The following is a 12,165-nucleotide window of genomic DNA, read 5'->3' on the forward strand; positions in this document are numbered from 1 at the left end:
TGCTAGGTCAAAATCCTGGCACTCCTTCCCTAACAGCTGTCCTAACACTGCAGTTCACCACCAACTTCTCAACAGCAAATATAGATGTACAATAAATGTGAAGCCCATAGCTTGCATTAGCTTCTATGCAGAGACCTGTGAAATTCATGTAGTAAATGGAAAAATTAGGGGGAATAATGCCTGGAACTCCCTTTCTAATTGCACAGTGGATTTACCTCCACTACATACTTGTTAAAGAAAACATTTAGGGATGAACCAAAAGGCTCATACCTCACGAATGAATAACAATTCAAATCTTTTGCAAGTTAATTCAAGGTGGGCAATGACTCAAGGCAGCAGCTCACAACCACCTTCCTCAGGACAACTAACAACAGGCAATAAATGCTGGCCGAGCCAGAAATGCCCACATCCCACGAACGAGTAAAGAGAAAGTTATAATGAGAGGAAAATATTGGTTGGCACATGATCCAGTCGCAACAAAACTTCTTGCTGAATTAACAATGATTTTACACAGTAATGAACGAGTTGCACTGAAGGGTCTGTTTTTGTATAGTACATGTCTATGACTCTAAAAGACGATACAGTGAAGAATAGATACACCACAGCGATAGAGAGCTCCATTTTACAAAACATCTACAGAGAATACACATGACAAGAAATAGCACCAAAAAAAAAGGCTATTTAAAGAAAAGATATGGTTGAGGCTCGCTCCAACAAAACTGAAAATTCACTGGAAATTAACCCCGCTGCTTTCAATGAGTCTAATGCCGCAGTGGTACCCACACCTGATCAATATCAAATGTGAAGACTGGTTTTACCTATCACATTAAGCATCAGCAAAATCTCTTTAAGAGAACAAAATACTGACAAGGGCATTTTGCTCGCGGGTTTTGAGGAGATTTGTAGCTCAGGTTTAGGTTCTGGATTAAAGTTTGCTCACTGAGCTGGAAGGAGATGACATCACCAACCCAAGCAAACTGAAACACAAATAGAAAGTGGGACATAACACCAGCCCTTCACTGGAGGTTCACCGATGATGTTACCTACTATGGTGATGAAATGTCTAAAAACAAACCTTCGAGCTCAGTGAGCAAACTTTCATCCAGGCTGCCTTGCTGTTTGGTAACTGCCTTTCTCAGAGACCCTTGTAATATGAGTTAGAAATCACATGTAGCTATCCAGCAAACAACAAAACGAAATTTCAACAACTTTAAATGAGCTGAAGAAACTGATCAAGAGAAGAGAACATGTTGGCACAAATGATGTCGGGAAGAAGAGGAGGAACATACTACAGCTGGACTTCGGAGAACTAGGAAGAAGGCTGAAAAGCAGGATGTCCAAGGTGGTTATCTCCGGTTTGCTTCCAGTTCCTCGGGCTGGAGAGACCAGGAACAGGGAGACAATGGACTTGAATGTGTGGCTGGGGAACTGGTGCAGGAAGCAAGGATTTAAATTCTTGGATCACTGGGGTATGTTTTGTGGTAAGCATAAATTATACAAGAGAGACGGTTTGCACCTTAATAGGTTGGGGACCAGCATTCTGGCAGGCAGGTTTGCTACTGCAACACAGCCGCGTTTAAACTAAATAGCTGGGGGAGGGGACAAACTGGAAGTTTAAGAAGGAAATTGAAGGGAAAGTTAGAACAAGGGAAGTTAAGAAAGACAACGGTATCAATGAAGCAGAAAACTCAAAAAGGGATCATGCCGTAAGGTTGAGTGAAATAGGGGTTGATAGGAAGGGGGAGGTAAGTAACAAATTAAAAATACTATATATGAATGCACGAAGTATTAGAAATAAGATGGATGAGCTTGAGGCTCTTTTGGAAATTGGCAGCTACAATATTGTGGGGATAACTGAGACGTGGCTTCATGGGGACAGGGCCTGAGAAATGAATATTCAAGGCTACACGTGCTATCGTAAGGACAGACTGACGGGCAGAGGGGATGGGGTGGCCCTGTCGGTAAGGGATGATATTCAGTCCCTTGCGCAGGGGGACCTAGATTAGATTAGATTACATTACATTACAGTGTGGAAACAGGCCCTTCGGCCCAACAAGTCCACACCGACCCGCCGAAGCGCAACCCACCCATACCCCTTACCTAACACTACGGGCAATTTAGCATGGCCAATTCACCTGACCTGCACATCTTTGGACTGTGGGAGGAAACCGGAGCACCCGGAGGAAACCCACGCAGACACGGAGAGAATGTGCAAACTCCACACAGTCAGTCGCCTGAGGCGGGAATTGAACCCGGATCTCAGGCGCTGTGAGGCAACAGTGCTAACCACTGTGCCACCGAGTGGCACGGTGAAGTGAAGGAGCCATTAGGAGGTAGTGACTAAAATACAATAAGCTTAAATCTGCAATTTGAAAGGGAGAGGGTACAATCAGTAGTGACAATATTTCAGTTGAATAAAGGGAACTATGGAGCTATGAGGGAGGAGTTGGCCAAAGTTCAATGGTGCAACACCTTAGCAGGGATGACAGTGGAGGAGCAATGGCAGATATTTCTGGATATAATGCAGAAGATGCAGGATCAGTTCATTCCAAAATGGATGATAGATCCTATGAGGAGGCAGGGATGGCCGTGGCTGACGAAGGAAGTTAAGAAACATATAAAGTCAAAAGAGAAAAAGTATAACATAGCAAAGATGAGTGGGAAAATGGAGGACTGGGAAGCTTTTAAAGAACAACAGAGGATTACTAAGAAGGAAATACGCAGAGAAAAAAAGAGGTACGAAGGTAAACTGGCCAAAAATACAAAGAAGGATAGTAAAAGCTTTTTTAGGTATGTGAAAGGGAAAAAAATGGTTAAGACTAAAATTGGGCCCTTCAAAACAAAAACAGGGGAATATATTACAGGGAACAAAGAAATGGCAGAAGAGTTGAATTGGTACTTCAGATCTGTGTTCACTGGGGAAGACACAAGCAATCTCCCTGAGGTAACAGTGACTGAAAGACCTGAACTGAAGCAATTTATATTTGCCAGGAATTGGTGTTGGAGAGACTGTTAGGTCTGAAGGCTGATAAGTCCCCAGGACCTGATGGTCTACATCCCAGGGTACTGAAGGAGGTGGCTCTAGAAATTGTCGATGCGTTGGTGATTATTTTCCAGAGTTCAATAGATTCAGGATCAGTTCCTGCGGATTGGAGGGTGGCTAATGTTGTACCACTTTTTAAGAAAGGAGCAAGAGAGAAAGCAGGAAATTGTAGACCAGTTAGTTTGACCTCAGTGGTGGGAAAGATGCTGGAGTCAATTATAAAGGACGAAATTACGACACATCTGGATAGCAGTAACAGGATAGGTCAGAGTCAGCATGGATTTATGAAGGGGAAATCATGCTTGACCAATCTTCTGGAATTTTTTGAGGATGTAACTCTGAAGATGGACAAGGGAGATCCAGTGGATGTAGTGTACCTGGACTTTCAGAAAGCCTTTGATAAAATCCCACATAGGAGATTAGTGAGCAAAATTAGGGCCACGGTATTGGGGGCAAAGTACTGACTTGGATTGAAAATTGGTTGGCTGACAGGAAACAAAAGAGTAGTGAAAAACGGCTCCCTTTTGGAATGGCAGGCAGTGACCAGCGGGGTACTGCAGGGATCAGTACTGGGACCGCAGCTTTTTACAATATATATTAATGATATATAAGATGGTATTAATAGTAACATTAGCAAATTTGCTGACGATACAAAGCTGGGTGGCAGGGTGAAGTGTGATGAGGATGTTAGCAGATTACAGGGTGACCTGGACAGGTTAGGTGAGTGGACAGATGCATGGCAGATGCAGTTTAATGTGGATAAATGTATGGTTATCCACTCTGATGGCAAGAACAGGAAGGCAGATTACTACCTAAATGGAGTCAAGTTAGGTAAAGGGGCAGTACAAAGAGACCTGGGTGTTCTTGTACACCAGTCAATGAAGGTAAGCATGCACGTACAGCAGGTAGTGAAGAAAGCTAATGGCATGCTGGCCTTCATAACAAGATGGATTGAGTATAGAAGCAAACAGGCTCTTCTGCAGCTGTACAGGGCACTGGTGAGACCACACCTGGAATATTGTGTGCAGTTCTGGTCTCCAAATTTGAGGAAAGACATTCTGGCTATTGAGGGAGTGCAGCGTAGGTTCACGAGGTCAATTCCTGGAATGGCGGGACTATCTTATATTGAAAGATTGGAGTGACTGGGCTTGTACACCCTTGAGTTGAGAAGACTGAGAGGGGATCTGATTGAGACATATAAGATTATTAAAGGATTGGACACTCTGGAGGCAGGAAACATGTTTCCGCTGATGGGTGAGTGCTGAACCAGAGGACACAGCTTAAAAATACCGGGTAGTCCATTTAGGACAGAGATGAGGAGAAACTTCTTCGCCCAGAGAGTGGTGGGTGTGTGGAATGCTCTGCCCCAGACAGCAATGGAGGCCCAATCTCTGGATTCATTTAAGAAAGAGTTGGATAGAGCTCTCAAGTATAGTGGAATCAAGGGTTATGGAAATAAGGCAGGAACAGGATACTGATTGAGAATGATCAGCCATGATCAGAATGAATGGTGGCGCAGGCTCGAAGGGCAGAATGGCTTACTCCTGCACCTATTGTCTATAACAGTGGACAGTACAAGGTTTGGCCAATGAAATTCAGTATGAAAGAGGAATCTACATGTGTGATCATGCCTGGGCAAGATGATCAGCAGTACCAAAACTTCTTGCAGACACTCCCTGGGTGCTGCACTCAAGGTAGAAGCCAACAATGATAATACAGAGGATTTTGAGAGTATTGCAGAATAATTGGGAGATGTATAATTGAGTGGCTGATAAGGGCAAATCAGTTGTATTTCTCAGTTTGAGTTGCTGTGGACAACTTATGAGACCAGATATTAAACTGTCTGATATTTCTAAAGTTAAGTATGTCCTGTCCAAATCTCTAAATCTCTGTATAGGAGACATTGTGCAAGGGTCCAAATCAGATGAAATCAGTCCATTGGAAGTTTAAATTTTCCAGGCATTTTCCTGCAAATATCTAAGAGTGCTGACACAGATATCCCAATGCACATTCCATCTCCAATAATCCAGAGATCAGAAATTTGAGCCAGTACCTAATTCTAAGTTTGTATTGCATTAAGGTTTGAATAAAGATTTGGAGCTCGGATGCCGGTTGCCAGTTATGGGTATGTGTGCCAACTTGGGAAGTTGATTTGCACACGTTACGTCCCCTGTCCAGGTGACATCTTCAGTGCTTTGGAGCCTCCGGTGAAGCGCTGCGTCTTCCACAACTTATTCAGTTCCTTTCCTGCTGTTTCCGGTTGCCAGTTCCAATTATTCATTGTACTGACTTGTGTATTCAGTCTAGGTCTATGTGTTTGTTGATGGAGTCCATGAATGAGTACTAAACCTCCAGAAATTCTCTGGCTGTCCTCTGATCGTTGTGTTGTCCCAGTCAAATTTGTGGTCCTTGTCATCCGTGTAGATAGCTACTCAGGACAGCGGGTTGTCGTGTTGAGTGGCTAGTTGGTGTTCATGGACGTGGATTGTTAGTTGTCTGCCTGATTCCCTTTACAGAGTTTCGTGCAATCTTTGCATGGAATCTTGTAAATTACGTTTTTCTTGCACATGATGGGTATAGGGTCTTATGTCTGGTCACTTGTTGTCTGAGCTTGGCTGTTGGTTTATGGGCTGTCATGAATCGAGTGGTTGGAGAAGTCTGGCTGTCAGTTCTGAGATTTTTTTATACAAGCAAGAGTGGTTAGTGTATTCGGTTGTGGCATGTTCTCGTTGTATTGTTTATCTGTTTGTCATCTTGGTGAAGACTCTATAGAGGTGTTCTTCTCTTTGTAGGTCGGGAGTGCTACAGTGTGCTGTAGCCCTTGTGAACAGGATCATAATGCAGCGTCTCGTGTGTATTTGAGTGGTTGCTGTTGTAGTTCAGGACTGGTCGATGTGTACGCCTTTTCTATACACTTGGCAGTGCATTCACCATTCTATGTTCTTTCTACCATCACATCCAGAAATGGGAGTTGATTGTTGGTTTCCACGATCATATGTCCCTAGTAGCTATACACACAGGGCTACAACACACTGCAGCACTCCAGACCTGCCAAGAGAAGAAGAACATCTCTGCACAGTCTTCACCAAGAATGGATATCCCCGCAACTTCATCCGCAGATGCCTAACAGACAAACAACACACAGGTGACAAGGACTACAAATTTGACTGGGACAACACAACAATCATAGGACAAGCTAAACAAAGAACAGCCAGAGAATTTCTAGAGGCATGGCACTCCAACACAGACTCCATCAATAAACACATAGACCTAGATCCAATATACCTGCCGCTACAATTAACAACTGGAACTGAAAACCGGAAGCAACAGGAATGGAACCAAATAAATTTCAGAAGACACAGTACTGTAGCGCTTCACAGGAGGCTCCAAAGCACTGAAAATTTCACCTAGACGGGATGAAACGTCTGCAAATTAGTGTTGCATCATTAATTCCAAGAATACTCCTGATACAATGGGGAGGTAAAAACTTCACATGGCACAGGCTTTAATAGTACAGTGCAAAATTTGCTCAGAACCTTGTTCTGACACAACTTAGTCATCTGAAACATGTGACAATCAGAGCATGATGATTATTAAATGTGAGCTTCAAAAAGAAGTAAATTAGGATTCCACATGTGGAGGTAAAGTATAAACTACTGATCGGATATAGCACTGATTCAGTACTAATGAATGATAGCAAAACGTATTTAACCTCACCTCAGAGGGCCATGCTCCTCTTCTGCTTTAAGTAGTGATAGAATTAAAGAATAGCTTCAGCCAATGGGGACATTTGGTTGGCAAACCTAAAGCAAATCTCTTCAAAAGCCAGTTCCTGAAGAGATGTACTGCTTCTCAGTAACTTAGGATTCTTTCTGAACATTAGAATTCAATTTCTTTAGGCAGTGAAGGCAAATGGTATGTTTGCCTTCATAGTGGGGTAGGCCAGAACCAGTGATCATAGTCTAAAGGATATAGGATTAGGCTATTCAGAGGTGAGATGAGGAGACATTTCTTCATCCAGATAGTGGTGAAATAATGAAATTGTCTGCCACAGAATGCATTTCAGGACAAAACATTGAATATTTTTAAGGGTTAGATATAGTTCTTAGGGCTAAAGAAAAAAAAATGGGCGGCACAGTGGTTAGCACTGCTGCCTTGCAGCGTCAGAGACCTGGGTTCAATCCCCGCCTCAGATTGTGTGGAGTTTGCATGTTCTCCCTATGTCTGCGTGGGTTTCCTCCCAGTGCTCCGGTTTCCTCCCACAGTCCAAAAATGTGCAGGTTAGGTGAGTTGGCCATGCTAAATTGCCCGTAGTGTTAGGTGCAGGGGTAAATGTAGGGGAATGGATCTGGGTGGGTTGCACTTCGGCGGGTTGGTGTGGACTTGTTTGGCCAAAGGGCCTGTTTCCACACTAAGTAATCTAATCTAATCTTCCAACATCAGATAGCACAGTTCAGATGTCAGCCACTTGGCATGTAAAATACCATTCTCCTCACATTAATAAACCAAGAACTGTAGATGCTTAAAATCTGAAATAAAAATAGAAAGTGCAAGAGAAATTCAGGAGGTCAGGCAACATCTGTAGAGAAAAACCAGAGTCAATGCTTCGGGATCAATGATTCTTCACCATATGTTGCCAGATCTGAATTTCTCCAGCAATTTCTGTTTGCGTTTCTTCTCATGTTTACAATAACTAAACATCATTGTCAGTCTCTTTCAGTGCCAACATATAGAACCTCATAACTACTCCGAAACCCTGATCCCAATTTAAGCTCATTACGCTTAGCTGAGGGAATTTACTGCTCACTGTTTTTGTTTTAAGTATCTCGCTTCCTAAAGTCTTAAATGTGCGTCCCTGTACGTTTTTTCTAATTTGTTTTATCTGAACCAGTCACAGTCTCATAGACCACTATCAAATCTTGTTGGGTCCAGTTGTAAACTCATCTTGTTGCTGAAAACCCACTTGCTTGGGAACGTTGTTGTAAATTTTCTCTGGTCTACAACCTGAATGAATGAGTTGAAAAGGGGGTTGGGTCAGCACTTCTGCCTCTCCACAGGACCCTGATTCGCACAGTGACTCGCCCCAAGTCAGTGACTCTGAACCCACGTCCCCGTCCCCCTCCCCCTCTCCCTCTCCCTCTCCCTCTCAGGGGCACAGCGAGGTTCACGCGTTCTCCCCACGGGGGTCAGGGACAAATTTATTCCTCCGTTTCCGCTGGACAGTATCTTTCTCACCCAATGGTTCCCCCGCCGCCGGTGCCGGTGCCTCCAGACCCTGTTTTATCCTTTTTGGAGGATTCCTCCTCGAACACGCTGAACAGATCATCCCCGAACGCGTCCGCCATCTTTACCCGGTGGCCCACAATACAGTGAGGCAAACGACGGTGGCCACAAACGGTCACAATGAGCGGCACCAGAATCGCGCATTTCAAAACGCGGGCAGCCGGGATCCTTGTCTATTCAAACACCTGATGTGGAGGAGCTGGTGTTGGACTGGGGTGGACAAAGTTAAAAATCACACAACACCAGGTGATAGTCCAACAGGTTGATCTTGAAGTACTAACGTTCAGATCACTGCTCATTCATCAGGTAGCTGTGGAGCAGGATCATAAGACACAGAATTTACAGCAAACGGTCACAGTGCCATGCAACTGAAATGATAAATTGAACAAACCTAGAATGTTCTGGATTAGTGGTGCTGGAAGAGCACAGCAGTTCAGGCAGCATCCAAGTAGCTTCGAAATCGACGTTTCGGCCAAAAGCCCTTGCCCAAAACGTCGATTTCGAAGCTACTTGGATGCTGCCTGAACTGCTGTGCCCTTCCAGCACCACTGATCCAGAATCTGGTTTCCAGCATCTGCAGTCGTTGTTTTTACCTAGATTGTTGTTAAGTCTTTCAAATTTTAGAATGGGTTGCAGATTTCGGTTCATTAAAATGTAAATCCCAGAACTTCTTTTCAGTCACATTCTGGAGATAACTTAAGGTTTTATTTTTAAAAATGACATCTCACCTCAGACAATGCATTAAAGATGTGAAGTTAGAGTCTGTCTGTAACCCAATCTTCAGTCAGACCGGTTCCATTTCCAAAGTGGATTTTACAAAATATTACGTGGATTGACTACCTGCATTGACTGCCTGCAAACTGTGCATTTTTAGATTAGATTAGATTCCCTACATTGTGGAAACAGGCCCGTCGGCTCAACAAGTCCACACCGACTCTCCGAACAGTCACCCCACCTAGACCCATTTACCTCTGAATGATGCACCTAACACTATGGACAATTTAGCAGAGCCAATTCACTTAACCTGCACATCTTTGGATTGTGGGAGGAAACCGGAACACCCGGAGGAAACCCATGCAGACACAGGGAGAATGTGCAAACTCCACAGTCACCCAAGGCTGGAATTGAACCTGGGACCCTGGTGCTGAGTAAAATAGAATGTATTTAGACTGCAGGCAGTCAATCCATGTAATATTTTGTAATTTCCACTTTGGAAATAGAACCAGTCTGACTCAAGTTTGAGACACACCTTTAATGAGCTGAGCTGTCACTTTTTAAAAAATAGAATCTTAAGTTATCTCGAGAATATGACTTAAAAGAAGTTCTAGGATTTACATATTAATAAAACAAAAGACTTAACAACAATCTAGGTTTGTTCAATAGATTGTGAATCAGTATTTTGCATCAGTGTTTACTGTGGAAAAGGACATGGAAGATATAGACTGTAGGGAAATAGATGGTGACATCTTGAAAAATGTCCATATTACAGAGGAGGAAGTGCTGGATATCTTGAAACACATAAAAGTGGATAAATCCCCAGGCCCTAATCAGGTGTACCCTCGAAATCTGTGGGAAGCTAGGGAAGTAATTGCTGGGTGCCTTGCTGAGATATTTGTATCATCTATAGTCAGGGGTGAAGTGCCAGAAGACTGGAGGTCGGCGAACATGGTGCCACTGTTTACAAAGCGTGGTAAGGACAAGCAGGAAACTATAAACCAGTGAGCCTGATATTGGTGATGGGCAAGTTTGTTTTAGAAGATTAGAATCCCTACAGTGTGGAAACAGGCCTTTCAGCCCAACAAGTCTACACCGACCCTCTGACGAGTAACCCATCCAGACCCATTCCCCTAGATTTACCCCTGACTAATGGACTAATACTAAGGTCAATTTAGCAAGGCCAGTTCACCTGACCAGTATATCTTTGGATTGTGGGAGGAAACTGGAACACTGGGAGGAAACCCACGCAGGCACGTGGAGAATGTGCAAACTCCACACAGACAATCGCCCTATGTGAGAATTAAACCCAGGTCACTAGCACTGTGAGGCTGCGGACCTAGCCTCTGAACCACCATGCTGCCCATTGTTGGAGGGAATCCTGAAGGACAGGATGTAAATGTATTTGGAAAGTCAAGGACTGATTAGAGATAGTCAACATGGCTTTGTGCATGGGAAATCATGTCTCACAAATTTGATTGAGTTTTTGAACAAGTAACAGAGAGGATTGATAAGGGCAGAGCAGTGGATATGATCTAGATGGACTTCAGCAAGGCCTTTGACAAGGGAGACTGGTTAGCAAGTTTGGATCTCATGGAATGCAGGGAGAACTAGCCATTTGGATACAGAACTGGCTCAAAGGTAGAAGACAGAAGGTGGTGGTGGAAGGTTGTTTTTCTGACTGGAGGCCTTGGACCGGTGGAGAGCCACAAGCATCAGTGCTAGGTCCACTACTTTTCATCATTTACATAAATTATTTGGATGTGAGCATAAGAGATATAATTAGTAAGTTTGCAGATGACACCAAAATTGGACGTGTAGTGGACAGCGAAGAAGGTAACCTCAGATTACAACAGGATCTGGACCAGATGGGCCAATCGGCTGAGAAGTGGCAGATGGAGTTTAATTCAGATAAATGTGAGGTGCTGCATTTTTGGAAAGCAAATCTTAACAGGACTTATACACTTAATAGTAAAGTCCTAGACGTGTTGCTGAACAAAGAGACCTTGGAGTGCAGGTTCATAGCTCCTTGAAAATAGAGTCACAGGTAGATCTGATAGTGAAGAAGGCATTTGGTATGCTCTCCTTTGTTGGTCAGAGTATTGAGTATAGGAGTTGGGAGGTCATGATGCGGCTGTACAGGACATTGGTTAGGCCACTGTTGGAATATTGTGTGCAATTCTGGTCTCCTTCCTATCAGAAGAATGTTGTGAAACTTGAAAGGGTTCAGAAGAGATTTACAAAGATGTTGCCAAGTTTGGAGGATTTGGGCTATAGGGACAGGCTGAACAGGCTGGGGCTGTTTTCCCCGAAGCATCAGAGGCTGAGGGGTGACCTTATAGAGGTTTACAAAATTATGAGGGGCATGGATAGGATAAATAGGCAAAGTCTTTTCCCTGGGGTAGGGAAGTCCAGAACTAGAGGGCATAGGTTTATGGTGAGAGGGGAAAGATATAAAAGAAATTTAAGGAACAACATTTTCACGCAGAGGGTGGTACATGTATGGAATGAGCTACCAGAGGAAGTGGTGGAGGCTGGTACAATTGCAACATTTAAAAGGCATTTGGATGGATATATGAATAGGAAGGGTTTGAAGGGATATAGGCCGGGTGCTGGCAGGTGGGTTTAGATTGGTTTGGGATATCTGGTCGGCATGGACAGTTTGGACTGAAGGTTCTGTTTCTGTGCTGTGCAGCTCTATGCCTCAATGACTCTAAACGTGAGGTGCTGCATTTTGGGAAAGCAAATATTGGCGGGACTTATACACTTAATGGTAAGGTCCTAGGGAGTGTTGCTGAACAAAGAGACCTTGGAGTGCAGGTTCATAGCTCCTTGAAAGTGGAGTCACAGGTAAATAGGATAGTGAAGGCGGCGTTTGTTATGCTTTCCTTTATTGGTCAGAGAACTGAGTACAGGAGTTGGGAGATCATGTTGCGGATGTACAGGGCACTTTTGGAATATTGTGTGCAATTTTGGTCTTTTTGCTTTCAGAAAGATGTTGTGAAACTTGAAAGGGTTCAGTAAAGATTTCCAACAATGTTGCCAGTGTTGGAGGATTTGAGCTATAAGGAGAGGCTGAACAAGCTGGGGCTGTTTTCTCTGGAGTATTGGAGGCTGCGGGGTGA

General features: G+C 43.8%; 1 protein-coding gene across 1 annotated transcript in view; it reads right to left on the bottom strand.

Moving 5' to 3' along the window:
* mtrex (Mtr4 exosome RNA helicase) overlaps positions 1-8,419 on the bottom strand; it is a 129,893-nt gene extending 121,474 nt beyond the window's left edge. Inside the window, exon 1 of the mRNA XM_072571568.1 lies at positions 8,279-8,419. Within this exon, the coding sequence (XP_072427669.1) occupies positions 8,279-8,388 (110 nt within the window). The 5' untranslated portion in view covers positions 8,389-8,419. The remainder of the gene's footprint in view (positions 1-8,278) is intronic.
* Positions 8,420-12,165: the final 3,746 nt, after the last annotated feature.

Source organism: Chiloscyllium punctatum, chromosome 1, assembly GCF_047496795.1.
Source record: "Chiloscyllium punctatum isolate Juve2018m chromosome 1, sChiPun1.3, whole genome shotgun sequence".
Lineage (NCBI taxonomy): Eukaryota > Metazoa > Chordata > Chondrichthyes > Orectolobiformes > Hemiscylliidae > Chiloscyllium > Chiloscyllium punctatum.